This window comes from Melopsittacus undulatus, chromosome 1 (assembly GCF_012275295.1).
Source record: "Melopsittacus undulatus isolate bMelUnd1 chromosome 1, bMelUnd1.mat.Z, whole genome shotgun sequence".
In the NCBI taxonomy this organism is placed as follows: domain Eukaryota; kingdom Metazoa; phylum Chordata; class Aves; order Psittaciformes; family Psittaculidae; genus Melopsittacus; species Melopsittacus undulatus.
In genome coordinates, this window is record NC_047527.1 from 121,432,146 (window position 1) to 121,452,544 (window position 20,399).

Consider the following 20,399-nt stretch of genomic DNA (forward strand, 5'->3'; position numbering starts at 1 on the left):
AATGTAATGGCATAGAAGATGAGACAAATGTTAGTCTATTTTACTGTGTCTTTCATATTACACTTGTGTACAATCATTTATATAATTTATACATATGTATGTGTATACACATTGTATGTATATACATGAAATAAGCTTATATGAATATGATTGTTGTATTTGATAATACCTTTTGACTGTTCTGTAACTTTTTGATCTGTGTAGTGGAACAATCTTTTTAACTGTCACTTTGAGAAAAGAGTAAATTTATAATGAATACCAGGCAAGCAGACCTCTGTTTTAAAAGAATAACTAGTTAAAAAAACAAGGTAAAGTAGAAATATTGATAAACAGTTTGACTTTTTACGTATTTTGTAAAAAGAATTGACTTCTAACACAAATGTGCTTTAATATTTATGTATATGATGTGGTTTTAGTCTTAAAGAAATCATTTAAACTGCAAATCTTTCCTTGTTGCAAGGGTGTATAAGGGATTAAAAAACACTTTGAAAACAGGAAGATTGAAGGACTGATTAGTCTTTGTCCTGCAGGCATGTTTTTCAGAAGGCTAATGAAAAACTCATGAAGATTCTTTTAGAAGTTGTGAAGACAACTGTGGCAATGGAGGAGACAATCGGCCGCCATGTGCTTGGGTTACTGGATCGGTCTGGGAAAGGCCAGCCTTCCAAACCAGCTGGATGGGGCACAGAGACAGAGGAATCAGTAAAACCCTGTATCAGTGTGGGGTATGAAAAAGGTAATGGTTGTATGGTTTTGCATGCTTTCATTATAGATTTAAATAACCTTTAGCTTTGAAATTTCTAATAAAAAATAGACTTTTAACCTATTTTTTATTTGAATGCATATGACATCTCTGCTTAAGAGACAACATTTATGGAGTTGTCTGCGTGATGCCACAAGACAGTTACAACACATATCTAGGGTCCTGTTTCAAAGCCTACAATGGAATGGGAAAGTGATCGAGAAAATCAAAAATAAGTATGTTTCCATTGAAGGATGCAAAGAGAAAGAGAATTAAACGTAGCTCCATGGTATTTTCCACCAACTTTATACCTTTCTCTGTGTGTATGGGAATGGGAGCTAGTGTCAAAAGCTTTATGCCTACTAGTGGACTAAGTGTGCATAGGGATGTTGTTGCTCACTGAAGCCAGCTGGCATGGGCAGCCTGTATATATATATGCTCAAGGCCTTCCTTAGCCTTCTAAAGAGGGTGATAGCATGCAAATAGCTATTGAGAAACAGTGCCAGGAACTTTCTAACTGTCAGGATTTGCCAATCAGCTGTTTGGAGAAGTGCTAGTTAGGACAAGCCTAAAAGGAGCATTTTAATGTTGTAGTTAGCTGCTTATCAGTGTCTAAGAACTGTCTCAGGTTTAATTTTTTGTGATTGTACTAGGATAGTGTCTGTACAGTTTACACAAGGAAAAGACATTTTTACTTGAGCCAGTTACATTCTGTTTATTATTTTGAGTGGACTGAAAAAGAAAACTGGGGACAGAAAATTCGGTTTTAGTTCTACTGAGATGGTAGAATGAAAAACATTCTAAGAATTAGTAAAATTGGAGTTAGAATACAACTGCCAGGGGCAGTTAATGAAACTTGACAACATTTCTATTTTTTGCTTCTTGTCTGTCATATCCCACCATGTTTCTGTGATGCCTATTATATCATACCACTGTAGATGTACACACATCTCTGATTCCTCTTGTTTGTTCCCCATGCTACAGGCATTTGTATAGAGGCATCTGAGCGCTGGCTCATTGGCTGGAGCGGCTGGAATATCTCTGCTTTGCTCCGAGCATTTATTATAGGTGCTGGCAATTGACTGGGTGTGTTGGGATGGAATGGTGCCCCCCTCCCCCAACACATCTAGTTTAATAATAATAATATGTACATAACTGCACATACAAAGGGCTAATACATGAACATTGCCCTTCAGTACTCTCATATGTGCTTGCTCTGCATGCGCATGTACAATGCACAATACATGCATTTTCTTTTAGCTTGTTCCTGTACACAAGTATAATGTGTGTACTTGTATGTGTCACTAATTATTGTAATGAACTATTCTTAATTCACATTATTTTCATTACATATATGCACAGTTTTAAAAGTGCCATTGTTTGGTATTTTGGGTGTGTACAATACAGACTTAGGCTTGGCTTTCACAATACAACTGTCTAAATGCACACCAAGCCCTGAAATTGGAATGTATTGTTGATTTCTTGTGAAGTCTTCTGATGAAAAAGTACTCTCATAAATAAACAAGACCTCTCTTTATTCCATTCTGCTAGTGATGAAGGTTGCCTATTCTAACTCTTCTGCTTGCTATTAGTGTATTTTGAAGAGGCATGTAAGGTTTTACTATTCTGTAACAAAGAAATGTCTGCTATTGGAATGCCCTTCTTTGGTATTTGAGTGGCATTCAAGCTGTCCCTTCCAAAATGATCCGGTACCATCCTTGCTGTGTACATTGTTCTGCCACTGAGGTAAGATAGCCTTAGTAAGAGTCATGCTGTTCCATCAGCAGAAATATTTGGTCCTTCTTCAAGAGGAGTTAGATGACGAATACTGCTAATGTTTTCAGCAACAGGACTATTGCTATTAATTTTCTATACTTCTACTGAATGGTCTGAGAGAACATGAGCTTTTGAAAGTTTTTCGCCATTGTTTTCTGGAAGTAAGAAATAGGTAGACACTACTTTTATATTTTAACCTGTGCATGTTGCTGTATTTTCTAACACCTAGCCAAGCAGATGTTCATAGCGTCATAGAATGGTTTGGGTCAGAAGGGACCTTAAAAATTGTCTACTTCCAACTCCCCTGCCATGAGCAGGACATCTTCCACTAGACTGCTTCCTTTTTAATTATTTATGAAATTTGTAGGAATAAATTTGTACCAATGCAAATACAATAATAAAATAGAAAATAAAAAAATAAAGTTTTTATTAATAAAGTGAATTCTCACTGACCTTCTCAACATAATGTATATTTATTGACAAGTAAAACTCAGCTTGCTGTTTTTGCCAAGTTTCAGCATTTTAAAAAGCTGAATCAGTAAGGTCACATACTTACAACCACAACCTGATTTATAGAGTGTATAGAGGTTTATCTGGGACCTTGTCCAAGTCATTGGCTATCACAGGATTTTATTTCTAGCAGAATGAGTAAAGTTCAAATTTCAGTCATAAAATGTATCATTGGAAGTGAACAGCATTTGTGTGAAGTAAGCTGGTGAGTTAATTCTGTCTGGAGATTTGGGTCAGGAATCATGATGACAGAGCCAGCAGGCATTGCTCTACTCCTCCCTCAGATGTTGTACCTTAGGAGGTATTGTAGCACTGCAGATTGCTTTGGAGAAGCCTGTGTGGTTATGGCATTTGTTGTAAAACACTCTACCTGCTTTCTGAGCTCCTTGTTTCTGAACAGTGTATCAGGAACAAGATACTAAATAGCTTTATATACTGACCCACCATAAAACTGATTTTTTTTGTTTTCAGCTTGTAACCCCTAACCTTAATTTTTTAGTGGAATCCCAGGAATAAATGTAGATACTAGTTCTGCATGATGCAAAGTATATATTGCTTCAGAAGTGTCATTTGACAGTTCCCAAACAATTTCTGTATCTGAAACTTGTAAGCACTGTATAATTAAGCATTTTTCTTAAGGTTTAGCGGGCCATGACATCTGACGTGATGAATTGCAATCTTTGTGGCAAAGGAAACAATGTGAGCCTTTGTTGGTTTGGGGTTTCTTTTTTGTTACATGAGGAGCATTTGCACAAGGAAAAGACATTTTTACTTGAGCCAGTTACATTCTGTTTATTATTTTGAGTGGACTGAAAAAGAAAATTGGGGAACAGAAAATTTGGTTTTAATTCTACTGGGATGGAAGAATGAAAAGCATTCTAAGGATTAGTAAAATCAGGGTTAGGAATACAACTGCCAGGGGTGGTTAATATAACTTTACAACATTTCTATTTCTTGCTTCCACTACTGAAAATCTTCCAACAAGATGCTGTGTACTAGGGCCATTTTCAGGGGAAAAAGACAGATTTTCACTTTGCAGTTAGGAAGACTTTTAACATGAACTCCTGTTCTTACATGCCATTTTGTATAAGTTATGGGCATCTACATTTATGATTTGCCATTGATTTTTCTATTTGAGTTGCCAACCCTACAGTATAAACAGAATTATTACAGGGTGCATTTGGTACTTTCTGGTTTTCCTTGTTTATCTTTGAGAATAAAGTTTAAATGTTCCAAATTATACTTTAGATCACAACTCTTTCTTTCCCTCATTTGTTTATAGTTATATTTCAACTAAATTATGACATTCTGAGGTTTTTCGTGTAATAAAATTATATTGTAACATTGATTTATTTTGCATTTATCCGGAAGAAATGGAAACAAATTACAAATTAACTGACAGAAGCAAAACAGGAGTTTAATGTCTTCTCATGCCTTCTTGGAGGCCAAACTATACTGTTCTGGTCATTGGCAAGAAGTAGTAATAATATTTATAATACTAGTAATGTAAGAGACGTATTCTGGACCTGGCTTTTGAAAGAATTACATTCTGAGCAGGCCTCAGTGTTTTAAGCCTATTATGTTTTAAGTTTCCAGTCAGCCAGAAGTTCAGATGGTTTTGTAACAGACTACACAGTTCTGCAGTTATTCTGTATAAAGTTTATTTTTGCATTTGATATGCACTCACCATTGCACAATTCAACTGTACCACTTGAGCAAATGATTTGCTAAAATGTAAGGGTTATAGGACATGAATTATGAGTTAAGCTTGAGAAGGAAGACAGGGACATAGATAATTTGTACTCCATCAGGAAAGAATTAGCTTGTGCAATAACTAATATGTGATTGTTTTATTTTGTTTATAGCTGTGCTACTGTACTGTGGGCTTTTATTTGGTGAGATCTCTGAAGCTAAACAGGGTCTTACCTGGTCAGTACTTAAGATGGGTGGCCTCCAAAGAGCATCAGGTGCTGCAGTAAGTGTGTCGGTGGCTCAGTAGGGAATATGTTTTCCTTCAACTCAGCCTTTAACTACCTTGGCACAGCATTGGAAATATGTATGCTGCTGGATGTCCATCTTAAATGAAGGTCCTTTCTACTCTGAGGATATTAAAGCTTCTGCATCGCTATTGATATTTTGCAACACTCAGAACCAACCCAGATTTGGGTGTTGAGAAATCAGAATACTATTGAATAAAAAACGTGGAATTGTTAATTTTGCAGCCTGCCTTACACTGCAGGGGGGTGAAATATTAGGACGCTATGGTGAAGCTTTTATGCTGTACAATTCCATTGCGAATCTTTAGTGTGCTGGCAGAGAATGACTGCCAGCCACTGCTAGGGTGACTCCACTACAGCAGTTTGTTCCAAAGTGCAGTATTGAAAGTGCTTTGAAATCCTGTGTAGATGAAAGGTGCCATGTGAATGTGTATTCTATTCATCCGGTTATTCGTTCCATTCATGCATATAGTGTGCCTCTGTTTTTTTCCCTTTGGAGTGTGAAAATAGTTTGTAACATTATATCCCACATACCTAAAAGGAGATATGAAACAGTAATGATGTAACTAGAAGAAAAACATTACTAAGTACATCTGCATTTTAAAAATCTTAGCAGTTGTAAAATAAAAGTAAACAAAATTAAACTTTTCTAAATTAAAATCGCTCTGGATTACTTTGTTGTATATGGGTCATATATGTACAAGCTGCATCTGTAGTGAAATAAGTGTGTAGATGCTATTATCAGAATGTTTGCAGGTATAGTAAGTAAGCCAGGTGGCTAATCATGTTGCAACGTGTTAAAAAAATAAAAACAACCCTGAAAACTAGAATCTGACTTCCTTGCTAGGTTCAAACAACATCAAAAAGAGGATTTCCAGTGTTACTTGCATGCCTGGTTAAGAGGCAAAAGCAGCTATAAGGAAATTGTGTCTAACATGTACTGACTACAGTTTTTAAAGACAATTTTGTAAAATTGACCAATTATAATTTCATTTCAATCTCTGTAACTAAACAAACTGTTCTAGTTCAGCAGTCACAATTCATAGAGTAACCAGGAACTTAAATTCAGAGATTACAGAGTACTGATTGCAACTTTACTGCTAAACAGGTATTGACCAGTCTGAATTCATTCAGTCATACTGCTGGCTCCCAAAAATAAGGTGGAATTTTTTTTTTTTTTTTTTAGAAAACAGAGACCAAGATCTAATTGTTGAAAAAAACCCAACACAAAAACAAAGCACAAACCCCCTGAATTGATTTTAAATCTATTTCAGAAATATACTTCATTAAAATAAACTGTCATTTAAAATAAACTTTACACAGTAGCATTTATTTCTGACGTCTCAAGTCAGGCAGTCTAATGACATAACACTTCTTCATTTTTAAAGCATAATACAAACAATAGTTATCTGCTGTTGTAATGTTACTACTGTATTGCTATTTCATGCTGAAAGTATGATTTTGAAACACCTCAGGAGTTTGTTTGCACTTGTCTTGCTTAAATACAGCCCTGAATTCTAAATATGGCAAAATTACTGTTTTCTAGATGAATTTGTATCAATTTAATACCATAGGCAAATTTTGTGTTTCCTGCTTTTCAGCCAGAATGGCAAATGCCCTTAAACCAGACCTCAGGAAGGTTGAGCAACCGGCAGGTACCAGCTGACACACCAGTAGGGACAGTTACAGTCCCCTGCATTGTCCTTGATTTGTTCAGCTACTCATTTAATCAATTTTCAGTTTGTTAATAATAATGCTGAATTTTGATGTTCCGTATTCTAGTCTGTTTGTCCTCAGAAGTTGTCTGAATTATGTGCGTGTCTTTCGCTTTACTCACTTGAGGCTGTACTTTTGAATCACTACTTGAACAGTTAGTGTTAATGCACACTAACACAGCTGGGCATTGGTGAAGCAGGGACCGACTGTCTGCTTTGTTTTGGGTTTTTTTACCTGGTTGTATTTTAAATACAATTTGCAAGTTACTATTGCAAGTTATTCAAAGTAGTAAGGGTTACTTATAGTAATTAAGGGTTGAAGGTGAACCTCAAAGATGAAAAGTGTACTGAAAGGGCAGCTAAGCTATTTTCTGTTAGTATCTCCTTTTCTCTTTCCCTTCTGCTTGTTTTTAGTTAACACTTTGTGTATCTTGTTTGTGTAAATTTTAGTATGTAATATTTCCCTGTCTTTGTGATGAATACAAATATTTTAATAATTTTAAGACTTGTCTTTCTAATCATAACTTGGATGTGCAATTTTTCGTGTTTTGAAGTGCTGAGAGTCTGTGTGAAAAGACAATCGTTGTTTTTCAGAGTCCTGTTCCTCATATCATGGTAGTAGTATGGGAGATGATGATATTAACATGTGGTCAGGAGCAATGGATGAAGGACTGCTGAGTCAACATCTTGCAGAAGGTGGAGTGGAAATAGATCCTGAAAATGAAGAACTCATTCTGAATATTAGTTCTCGACTACAGGCAGCTGTTGAAAAGCTTCTGGAAGCTATCAATGAAACTTCAAATCAGGTAGGGTGGTCTGATAGGGATGCATTTTGAAATTTTTGTCTTTGTTTTTTTCCTTCTTTATTTTTCTCATGAATATGGTTTCTGTAAGCCTAAAACCTCATATAAGGCTTATTCTGATAGCTGAAATGATACTAAAGGTGTCTACTCCAGCATTGTCCAGTGATGAATTTAGACTCGTGTTAGCTATCTGCTTTGGACTGCAGAGGAAGTCTAAATCTGGGCATGTTTGTCAATCTTGGGCATGTTTCATTGCTCGTACAAGTGTGTCATCTGCATTCTTCTGCGATCCAGAGATGAGACAAGAGGTGTCAGGGCACATTTTGCTGGCCCTTGTGAAAAGGAAGGCTTAAAGGGCAACTGCCCAGTTCTCTTGACAACCATTTTAACATGTCAGGTGACTGGCCAAAAAAGTCACAATACTCATGTGTTAGGCACATATCTACCTTTCTGTCAGAAAAGGAGTTTGCACTTCCAGCTTTTGGTATTTATATGAGGTATGTGATTCATAAATACTCTTCAAAAAGAGGCATTGTATTTCTTGTTTCTTTCTGTTTTCTGTCAGGGTGCTTTGCATGGCAAGATGTTAGTTGCTGTCTGAGGTTCTTCCCTGTTAATTGAGATGGGAGCTATATGCCTAGCTCAGTTGAAATCACACTGCTTACATTATGTGCTTTACTTTTACATTATGTACATCTCAGTTCGAAGGTATCAGAGTAAATACCCTATCTCACGGTACTTCTTAAGCTCTCTTGAAGAACTGTGTCTTTAGAGTCAGCTCTTTAATCTATTTGAGACTAGAGTTCAAAGGATACAGTGTGTCCTATACTACAGACCCACATATTTATTAAGCGAGTAATAATATTACTTAAAAAGTCATTGCTTCCTTGTCTCTAGGTGTAAATAACATAAATCCTAACTACTGGAAATGAAGGAGAAAAAAGTCTGTGATAATGAAAGTAATTTGAAAATTCATATTAAGTGTAATACTTCAGAAGTTTTAAGCATTTAAGCATTGCTTTTGAAAAATACTTCAAATATGAAATTGATACTCTTGTTTTTCTTAAAAAAAACAAAATCTGCTAATCTGTGACTTACTAAAATTTTAAATACAAATTCAGAGAACTCCTCCCTCTGACTTGGTAAAGCAAGTACTCTGGTGCTTCTTTTAAACCAGTTTCTGCATTCCATTTCTTTTCAAACACATTCTGCAGCAGGTCTCTTCTGTTTGAGCATGAGTTCAATTAAAAAGAGATATTTGGCTTTTTGAGGTCTTTTTTCAGCTTAAGACAGCATTACATAATAACAAAAAAAGTATACACAGATACTTCAATATATGGAGTTCTGAAAAAAGTATGGGTAGGCATCTGTAGGTAGTCTCGCATTTGAAGAGCAGATGATACAGACAGAGAAAACCAACTTCAAAGTTTTACAGTAATTAAGAATTCATGCTGCAGTTACAACTGCATTATTTTTTTCTGAATATTTCATTGCTACTATTTAAATGCATTAGTTTTATGCATAGCCCCAAATTTTTTTACTTTTGTGACTGATATTTTTGCAGTATTTACTTCTTGAAGTACTGACAAAAGTAATCAGTGTTTTCTAAGTTGCTTCTTTTTATTTATTGTCAGTTGATCAAGAAAGTTTATTTTCTCTTCATAGCTTTCTAGCTGAGACCTTGCCAGCAACAGTGTTATGTTTTGGCTCAAATGCATACACACATTTGTTTCATTAATATAGATTATACAAATATGGATTTATCCCTGATGATGATATCTGTTTGGGGTTTTTTTAAATTAATAAAATGTGAATCTGTCTACACAGTATCCCGCAGTATTAAGTATAAATATTGACATCTTTTCTGTAGAGGTACTTTGCAAGTATTCAGTCTTGTCTGCTTTTCAATGTCTGTTGTGTACTTACTGGATTATACACATTTCTGTACATACGAAGGGTTTGTAGGTGACTCGACAATTATTCTTAAATATTCAAAATTGAACCCTTTATTTTTTCTACTCTGAAATATTTTATAATCTAAAACTACTTACAGCTAGAAACTGTTTTAACCTTTTCTCTTACTCAGTTGTGTTGTGCATACAGACATGTATCCATCTCTTCAAATAAACTTTAAAGAGTAAGAGAAACCTGGCAAAATCTTCAAAGTAACTTTGAGACCTGCCTGAACACACACTTTCAGACCTGAAGTGCAGTTTGAAAGTTTTCAGGCAAGGCATATAGTGGGTGTATTAATTCAAATTCCACCTGCTGGTGTTATGTATAGGTAAATAAATTAGGCCACTCCCCTGAACTCTTTCGGTTGGGAGATACTAACAGGAAGCCTTTAAACTGGCAGAGCTTGAGAAAGTTCTTCCTTTTGAATCAACTCCAAGATCAAGACTGAAGAAAATCCGTGACATATCTGTATTTCTCTTTCATTTGCCATAGTGGAGATCGAAAATCATTTTTAGTTTCTCTTCTGCTAGCTTGCATGTCTGCTGCAACGTATCTCTGCAGTAATATTACACTTCCTTGCCTCGGAAATTACCTGTCAGCTGCTGCTGGAAGATTTCTGTTGCTTTTTCATGTGAAACTTCTGTAAGAAAGATTTTTAGGAGTGACTACACAAAGTTTTCTTGCACCTCTCTCTGTTCTGGATTAATCAACAACAGAATAACACTGCTTGAGAACGTGATTTGAGGCTTCCTGCTGATTGTGAGTAGGTTTGTCACCGATAGTGCTGATATGTGTCTCTGGACTGCTAAGTAGACATGTTCTGTTTACAAATACCTGTTGGAATTTTCTAAAACAAGCCTATTTGGTGCAAAATACCCATGTGACAATTGAGAAGACAGCAACAACAATATTTTTTGAAATGGATTCTTACCGCACCTACTGGGCGTCTACTCTCTTTAGTGGTTTGTGGACTGAAGGACAAGAAGAAGATACATATGAGGTTGAATCTCGTGTGCCTTTACCATATCCTTTTCCTTTTACTGAACACTTGGATGAGAATAATTCTGTAGTTGTAAATACTTCAATTTTTCACTTCAGCCACAAAAAAAATGGGCACTTTGTAAAAGTTGTCTCTAAAATCTCCTTGCCTACACCTCCCTATTCAGTAAGTATAAAAGAAAATATATTTTAAATCAGCTTATATAGAAGAGAATACAGTGAAAAATTATATAAACTTGTATCTTGTTAAAGTTATTATGTACTGCTGACAGGATTTTTTTCCTAGTCACTTCTTAGTAGACACTGAAAAAGCTTTAATTCTGTCTTTTCTAACAAGAGAAATTTAGCAGACACAGAAATATGTTGAATTACGGAGATGTGAGATCTCTTTAAAGCAGTTCGATGTTATGTCACGTTTCTCTCACTGACAGTAATTTACTTTTATAGTTTTTATGCACTAACTAGTAATATTAACTAGCACAAGCTTGTTAATGGCTTCCAGTGATCCCATGAAGGAATTTCTGTTCTTGGAAAATCATGTTCATGTTTGTGTGTCTTTTTTGGTTTTAGCCTGTTATTTTTAATAATGCCTTGAGTTGTTGTTATTGAAAAGAGCTGGAGAATAATTTTTATACTGAGTTTTAGTAGGAGTATTTGATTACATTTAAGTAAGCCTTTTTTATTATTGTCTATGTATAGTAATCCTATTATATATTTCCATACTACCTGAAATGGGTCTTTCATTAAACACTTCAAAATGTAAGAATAAAGTGATTTTTAAAATATCTCAAACCAGTGCAGATACTCAACTGAAGTATTTATACCTTTCTTTAACTTCTGTCAGAATAAATATACATTAATGATGTCCATCTAAAAAGTAATGCTGGAGAAAAGAAATCAAGTATTGTAATTCAGTGTATTATAAATGAAAATTTATTGATTATTCAGATATTCTTTTCAAAGTGTAATTTTATTTATAAATGGGTAGTTTTGTGTGCAGTGTTCTAAGAGTATTCCTAACCCATTTTTCTGAGTTTTTAAAGCAAGATAATCATACCCATTAACTTATCTGGAGATGGTGAGAAAGCTTTTTTTATTTTCCCAAGAAATTGAGAGAAAGCATGTTTCTATAAGGCAAAGCCACAGATGTTACTATCTTATAAATATCTGCCAATATCCATAATATGTAAAAGGAAAAGTAAAAAGAAAGAGGTGAGAGGATCAGGAAATAAGTGTTATTTCATGTTCTGACATTGGAATATGTTGCCTTATTCTGAAAAAGCCACGCTTTTCAGTCCTGGTTTTGTAGTAGTTAAGTATAATGTCATAGTAAGATTGTGCTACATCTGTACAGTACACGTTAAGTATTAACCCATCAGACAAGCAGAGAAGAATATTAAAAACATAAATCCTTAATAAATCTGTTAGGTGGACATAGCTGGAAGAAACATTGCTTTACTGCCTTGTTGGTCAAAAAGTGTGGTGCATTCAAAGTTCCCATTTTCCTGGTGGTCTCAGTTATCTTCGTCTGAAGGAGAAAACAAGATAAAACACACCTTGTTGTCAGTTTATATTGAAACTTCTGCCAGCTTTATGCAATGTTTTTTAGCCATTCTAAGTATATGGTGGGTGGTAGCTTACTCATATGTAGTGTAAAACTCCTGTGCAAACAAGGGTGAATCTAATGTAAACTCCTAAACCAGGAATTACAGGAACAAAGACAAGGATTTAGCCAGGTGGTTCATTGAGTTCATTATACTGAGAAAATCTATTTGCTTAGATTTTTGTACTAAGTCAATCTTCCTATTGTAATCTTCAAGTTTGTCCAGTAAAGTTCTTATCCAGTGTCCACTGCAGTTATGTGAGACACTGTAAAGCAACTGGTACTTAAATAGGAATGATAGAAGAATTGTCTAAAAACCTTTAGTTTATTTAACTTATGTAATTTTTATTTGTTGTAGCTTGAACATGCTAAAATTACTCAGACAGAACTCATGCGAGAGTCCTTCAAAAAGCAACAAGAGGCCACAGAGTTTATCAAGTATCAGGAAGAGCTACAAGAGCGTCTTAATGAAGAAACCAAAGCCAGAGAGCAGTTGGCTTTGGAGCTTAGTAAAGCCGAAGGTGAGTAGCTTTTTAATGAGTTGTTGAACTTTACATTCACCTATTAATTAGAAGATTAATTAAATCAGTTTCTTTGGAGATTTTTAGAATGTTATCAACCCTCTAGATAGTTATGGATAAGATGACCTTCGGAGGGCCCTACGACCGTCAGCCACTCTGTGATTCTTTTTCCCAGTTTTGTCTCAGTATTGTCTGACTTACTAAAATTAATAGCTTGGATATGTGTTTTTGCAGACAAGCTTAAATATTAACAACTTAGTATCATAAAATGATAAACAGTTGAAGCAGGAAGGCAGCTTCGAAGATCATCTGTTCCCACCCCATGCACAAAGCAGGATCACGTAAGAGCAGGTTGCCCAGGACTGTGTCCGGTCAAGTTTTGAATCCACATTGTCCATGTTTGTCCACAGTGTGTCTGGGCAGCCTGTTCTAGAGTTTTACCACAGTCAAAGAGGCAAAAGAGGAAAAAAAACCCCTTTTTTGTGTGTTGAAATGCAGTTTCCCATATTTCAGTTTGTGCCTGCTGCCTTTTGATATTCACTTAGTTTCCCACAAACATGGATAAAAACAGAACCTTCACTCCAACTTGAATGCTGTGGTGGTGATACGCTTCAGTTAGCACTCTGTTTGAAGCCATCTTTATAAGTGCATTTGCAGCTGCATTAAGGAAGCAATTAAAAATTGCAGGGTATTGCAACAGGGGAAGTCTAATAATCTTTTCCGGCATCAGGAAAATATGTTCAAACCTGGCAGACACTTAATTTGTTCTTTATAAATAGCTTTGTCTTTATAGCCTAATGTTTTTATTTCCACCCAGCATTTCTACCATTATCTCTTTGTAATTAGCAGCTGGAAAACATGCACAAAACACCAACCCAATAGGTTGTCTGTAGTAGTAAGCAGAAAGATACTTCAGTTAGTTCTAAAGATCAGCAGACTTCTTTGAAATCTGTTTTCAAGTGGGAGCATAAAGTTTCGTAGCCAAATGTTACTCCTTGAGAATGCTACCCTGCCAGACTTCATCTTGTTTTTACAGATAATCCAACATGAGTTCACATGCTATTAATAGGTGGGACACATAACCAGACAAGGAAATGCAGGTTTCTAGGCCAAGTGTCTAAAATGTGATGTGAGGGACAATTGGTAGCTTGTCAGTTCACACAGCATAAATGTGTGTCATCTGCACCAGTACTGGCCGCAGCATTTGAATAGCTTTAGTAAAACTGGAAAGGAGGAAAACCATTAGGGTTTCAGAGGAAATAGGTTCAAATCTGAAAGTGGCATTATTACTTTTTTTTTTTAATTAAGAGTGAAAAAACCCTCATGTAGAACCTATCTAAACATGCAAAAAAGGATTAAATCTTCCACCAAAATATTTACCCAAGAATTTACATTCTTGTGTAGATGTCGTTACAGAACTGTTTAGTATTGGTGAATTTCAGAACATTGGCAGCTTTTATGTTTATTGCTGCTTTTCTTCAAGGGTAATATTTTTGTCTCATTAGATTTTTTTGGTCTTTTTAGTCCCACATCTTCTATAATAAGGTAATATAGACTAACACATTAGGACAAAGCAGAAAGGTTACAGTTAATTTTTGTTTAAAGGTAGGAATCTGCCATAATGTCAGAGCCCTCTGCATTTTTCTATTCCTACATGCAGTAACTAAAAAAAAATGCTGAAGAGTAAATTTATTTTTTTAAATTTTATTTAATTAAATTTTATTTAATTTTGTTATGAACTTATCTCTGTTACTTTGCCTTCTGGGTCCGTATTTTTTACATTAGTCAGGTTCTCCACCAAGAACTACGAGCTTGCCTCTTCTTTATTGCAGAGGGTGCATGCATAATTGTATTAGAAGATGACATCCCACAGAGTGAGACCTGCTCAGTAACTATTTTTTGTTTTCATATTTTTGTTTTTATCCTATTACTACCAGACAAGCAAATAATCTAAAATAAGTAGGTTTTTCCCTGGACCAATGTATTTCTGGCATAAAATTTACTTGTGCAAACAAGCTAATAGCAGCAGAGAACCTGCAGACTCTTACTAGGTGCCAGTTTGTAGATAATGGAATTGGCCACATGTAAATGAACAGTTCTAGAGTGTAAGACAGAATCTGATGCTAGTTTTAGCCCTTGCTAGATATATTGCACATTTGAGCAAATTCAGTTCAGTCTTGCAGGAATTCAGCCAATTTGTCCCTCATTGCTTTAATGCTTTACAACTCCTGAATTAATTAAATATTTTTTCATCCTTTTTTCTGTGAACTTCTGAAATTAATGCATTTCTGAAAGACACGCACCTTTTTCTGGTTTTGATATAATGAAACGAAAATACCATAAAACTCTCTTTATTTAATTTCTTCTGCTCATTGAACTGAGTTGTGAGCATACTCTGACAAAGCCAGACTACATTCTCTCATCAAATTCCTTTGATAGGTATGCAGAATAATGTCTTAAATCATTATATATCTGATGGTACTCTGTCTTCTCTTGAGATAAAATGTGTCATTTTTGATCATTTCTTTCTTATCACAAAAACTGCTGTGGCTGAGACATTTTCAAACCTCTAGTGTTTTAGTGGTGTCAGATGTGAGTTACCTAATGTGATAGAAATGCTAATGCGTATTTGTTCACTGAACTCTAACAACCTTCATTACATATCTTAAAGGAAAAAAAAGGCAGGAGTATATACCACAACATGTGATCTTGGCAGACTACTACCTCGTACCTTTTTGGTGAGGGTGTGCACCCTATTTAACCAGGGAATGCCTTCTCAGTTTCCAGTCTGTTAAGTACTCATTCTGAACAGCATCTGGTATGATGGGAGTAATTAGCATTTGTATTGTCTCAAATTTTTGAATTGCTGTTAATGATGTTTTTGGATCAGTATTTTTTGTTTCAACAGCCAGTCCCTCTATCCAGCTGTGTTCTCTGTGAATCCCAGTCTGGGAAAAAAGATTAGTGAGCAGCACTTGGCTGATATTCATGAGGACCAGACCTGGATTTCTCAGGCTCTATATGCAAAGATGACTGTTACTTAATTTTCTCTTTTAGGAAACTCAGTGCTCACAGAGGTTTTACTTTGAATTGTGAACAAATTGAAGCATCTTCATTTTTTCATTTTTTGTATATTCTCAAGCATGTGGGAATACTGTAGTAATTTCACCATGCAAAAACCTTAAATTGTTCTGTATTTCTATTAAAATCAGCCCCAAAATTTCTGTTCTACAGGCCTCATTGATGGTTATGCAGATGAAAAAGCATTTCTGGAAAAACAGCTCCAGGAAAAAATAGATGTAATTGACCATCTTGAGCAAGAACTACTGTGTACAGGTAACAAATTACAGGAGTTAGAGGCTGAACAGCAGCAGATCCAGGAAGAAAAGGAATTGCTTTCCAGACAGAAAGATGCCATGAGAGCAGATGCAGGACCAGTTGAACAGCGTATGTATTCTTCACAGTCTTTCCATGAGGTTTTCTTATACTTTCAAATAAAATAGTAATCTTAGTGGTTCCTCACCTCGTTTGTGATAATGAATAAAAATGTGATAAGGAAAAATGGGGTATACTTGATGCCTAATGTTAGCACAATAACACTTGTTGATATGTGAACAAAAAAAATCATTGAGGTTTCAGAAGTGTTGAGCAATCACAATTTTTGTTATCACTGGAGGTGGAGTATCTTGAAGTTATGGATAAAAATACTGGTCTAAATACTAACACTTTCCAAACAGTATTTTAAAGGGATTAGCAAACGCACCTACCAGAACATGATTGCCAATACTTAGTTTAGACACAGAAGATACACTTTTCTAACAAATTCCTTTTTTGGGGAAGAATGGCACAAAAGTTGTATGGCAATGAAAGCCTGTTACGTGCTTGTAGTGAAAACTTTCAGCACTGTGGTGAAAATTCCAGATAAATACCATGTCAATGTAATCTAACTAACTGCTTAGTCAAAAAAAACCATTTACACTGTGCCTTTTAATTCTGCTTTAAATTAGTAACTTCTGTGTATGATAGGGGAAGAAAATTACAATAGCAGTATTTCAGGACCTTCAAGGACTCCAGTTTAGTTATTTGGTTTAGGTTTCTAAGTATTTTAAAATTATTTTCATGTATAACAACTTAGGTACTTACATCATACACACTAGAATAACTTACTACATTCCCTAAGTTATCTCAACAACGTTATCATTAAATGCCACTTCTATCTTTGGCTTCATTTTCTCTTACATTGTTGCACCACAAGAATACTATAGCTGGCATGTGAATTACTTTGCTTCTTTTTTTTTGTTTTCTCTCTTTCTCTATTCTCCTAGGCCTAGTAGATGCTGCAGTCGATGCAGCTTCCCAAGCAGGTGTGTTTGTATGTTGCATGGCCAATCTGTAATTGGGTGGAAGACTTACACGTACTGACATTGTTAATCAGGATTATTGGGCTTTCAGCTTACTGACATTACTTGTAATTCTTACTGGCCTGCAGCTTTGATGTTGTACTTCATACTCAGTTTTACATTTCATTAACAACATTTCTTATAATTTCTAAACATGATAAGCAAATTCATGAATAACCATCATCTTATTCACCTGTGAGTTACAGATACTTAAATAGTATTGGAGGGAGATTTTGTAGCTTTTTTTTATTATTATTATTATTATTTCCAAATATAATTGAGTCATTTATTCTAATAACTAAACACTGTATTGTATTGATATAAAACAGTTTCATAGAAATGAGAATTGGTCAAATATGATGTAAGATGATGGTACTTAAAGGATATTTCTTCTATAGTGAAAGGAAATTGTATTGTTTCTGTCTAAATATCAATCATGTTTTAAAGATTATCCAAATGTAATTGCACTTTACAGTTTGGATTTTACCTCCAAGGATTCATATGGTTAGTTAATATGTACTTCAGTGGGCTGTGGCTTCAGAGGCTTAATAGGGTGGCTTGGGGCTTTACTGTGTATGCTTGGCTTTTCATGAGGACTCAATGTTGGGCATCCATGCAGTCATTGATTTTACGAAGCTCCAGTAACAGGTTGATAATTTCCCTCTCTGTCTGCCTGGCTACCTCGCTAAGTCTTTCCATGTTTCCGTGAAATTACTTACATGTACCACGTGAAGTGATGAAGACTGGGAGTGGATTGATCTTACTGACGCTGGGGATGAGAAGACGGTTGGGTTTTCTGTACTTCATTGTTAGCTTACTCTAGCTGTAGCTTGAACCCATGCATTTTCTTTTCAATTATACGAAGACCTTTTAATTTGTATGAAGCTTAAACAGGCAAGTGATCCAAACAACTTCACTAACAGTTCCCTAAAGACTAATTGAAGGATAGTGGTTTTCATATGGGTTTGATTTAGTGGTTATCTTGATAATTTCTCAGAAGAAAATACATTTTCTAAAAAAGAAAAAAAGTAAAAACCCAAACCAGTTCACATCCTTCTGCAGAGTACAGCATGGATACCTTGGGGAGTGGTTCTGCTTCATAACATTACTAACTATTCATATCTAAAAGTAGTGTGTGATGCTTTTATTATAACCAGAATTACTGGAGGAAACAGAAAAGCTGATGAAAGAAAAAATTGAAGTACAGCGTCAAGCTGAAAAAGAGTATGGTGACCTTCAGAAGCAAGTGAAAGTCTTGGAAATAGACTTGGAAGAACAGGTCAATCGTTTCATAGAGCTAGAACAAGAAAAAAATGCAGAACTAATGGACTTAAGGCAGCAAAACCAGGCTTTGGAGAAGCAGCTTGAGAAAACAAGAAAATTTCTAGATGTAAGTATGGTAAAAGGGCAGTTCCATGAGGGTGGGTGGGCACCTGTACTGAGGTTTCTTTCAGCAGGAAATGCTACATTTTTCGGATTCTGAGAAAACATAAAAAAGCACACAATAGTCACAGTGTTATAGCCCAAGAATTTCATTAGTGTTTTAAAAGTAAAAAATTCACTCCAGACACTTATTTAGGACTGCTCTGTATTTCTTAGTATAACTCAGTAGACTTCTCGAATGCTTAAAATAATGGGAAACTTCTAAAATTAATAAAAAACATATTTTTTTGTGATTTTTTTTTTACGGTTGGTAGAATTTCCATGTTTTTCAATAAAGTCTCTCAGAATTAGTCTAAAGTCTGTGCAAAGTCCTGCACCTGAATTGTGGCAGCTGAGGTAGTGGCTGTATAGGCTGAGGCATGACGGGATTGAGAGCAGTCCAGCAGAGAAGGACTTGGGCTACTTTTTAACTAGGAATAAAAAAGCTGGGCATGAGCTAGATTCACAGCCCAGAAGGCCAGTTATATCCTGGGCTGCATAGAAAAAAACATGTTTGGCAGATCGAGGGAGGTGATTCTTCCCCTCTACTTTGCTCCTGTGAGACCCTACCTGAAGCACTGTTTTCAGCTGTGCAGCCCCAAACAAAACATAAGAGGATATGGACCTGTTGGAGCTGGTCCATAGTTTCTTTTACAGTTTTCCTTTGTAGTAGCCAAGAATCTTACCTCCCAGATCCTAAGTTGAACCTTCCAGCCAGTTATATATATTTGCCCCCATTTACAGTGGCAGCTGCCTCTGTTGTACCCAACTTCTTCCTCCCTGTGGCTGCCTCTACAATTTTGTTTTAGACTGTAAACCATTTTCAGCAAACACCATCTTCCCCACCTCCTTTTTTTTTCCCATTTTTATTCCTATTAAGTGTCCTGTGCTGCTGTTGAGAGAAAACTAGTGTCTCTGTGCTTTCTCTATTAACTCTCAAGCTGACAGCAGTAGGTTGGAATAATATTTTTACATAATAAATATAACGCCCTGTGGCAACCTCTCTGCATAATCTAAGCAGTACTAAAGGAGAGATTTTTCCAGATACTCCTTACCACAAATGGATTTACCATATTTCATTTTCTACAATTAGAAGAATATTTTTCTCACTGAAACTAGTGTGTCATAATAGGACACGGTTCAGAAGTAAAAATTCCTATTACAAGTGTCATAATTACGAACGCATTATGGTTTGGGATTATCAGTAGTATGAACAGGAGAGTTACGGACTACTGAGGTGAGTAACTGTAATAACAGCATTAGAATTCTGCTGTTTCCTCAAAACAGCAGGTGAGTTTTTAAAATCTGCAAATTGTAAAGGTTTTATTCTGGTTTCCTGAATTTTTGCAAGCTATTTTGTTGCTAGACAGAAGCATTCCTCTTTGTATCAGATACTTCAGCTAGTTTATTTTCAAGCATCTGATAAGGTTTGTCTGTTTTACAGAGTGTCATTTAAAGGTCATGCTTCACTGGATATAACAGTTGAAACAGCTCGGAAGTTAAAACTGAAATACAAAATTCAAACCATTTATATTATTTCAGGGGTTTTCACTGTTGGCTCCCCACCCATATTAACACAGTTAATTTTTATTCTTATGCTGCATATATCAAAGACAAACATTAAAAAAGAAAATTATAAAATCCTGGCTTGTTACCATTTGTGTCATATACCTGGAACAGAAGAAACAAAACTGTTATTTTTGTGAAATAATACTGGATGTATCTATGCTGTCCTAGTTTTTTAATTAAAAGTGAAATTGATTGGCCCAAATGTTGAAAGGAGTTTTTGTTAATGGTAGTTGCAAAAGAGGATCTGCTGCCTTAAAAATACTGACATACTGTTACCAGAACAGAAATTAACAGTAGTACACATTACATTAACAGAAATACACAGTAGTAATATACTTAATTTAGATTGAAATCGAATGGTGTATCCATATAATTTCTCAACTTTC

General features: G+C 35.4%; 1 protein-coding gene across 1 annotated transcript in view; it reads left to right on the top strand.

Moving 5' to 3' along the window:
• AKAP9 (A-kinase anchoring protein 9) overlaps positions 1–20,399 on the top strand; it is a 109,828-nt gene that overhangs the window by 63,217 nt on the left and 26,212 nt on the right. The window contains exons 21-25 of the mRNA XM_031052527.2: positions 531–736; positions 7,335–7,546; positions 12,460–12,622; positions 15,857–16,069; positions 18,180–18,412. Coding sequence (XP_030908387.2) covers positions 531–736; positions 7,335–7,546; positions 12,460–12,622; positions 15,857–16,069; positions 18,180–18,412 — 1,027 coding nt within the window. The remainder of the gene's footprint in view (positions 1–530; positions 737–7,334; positions 7,547–12,459; positions 12,623–15,856; positions 16,070–18,179; positions 18,413–20,399) is intronic.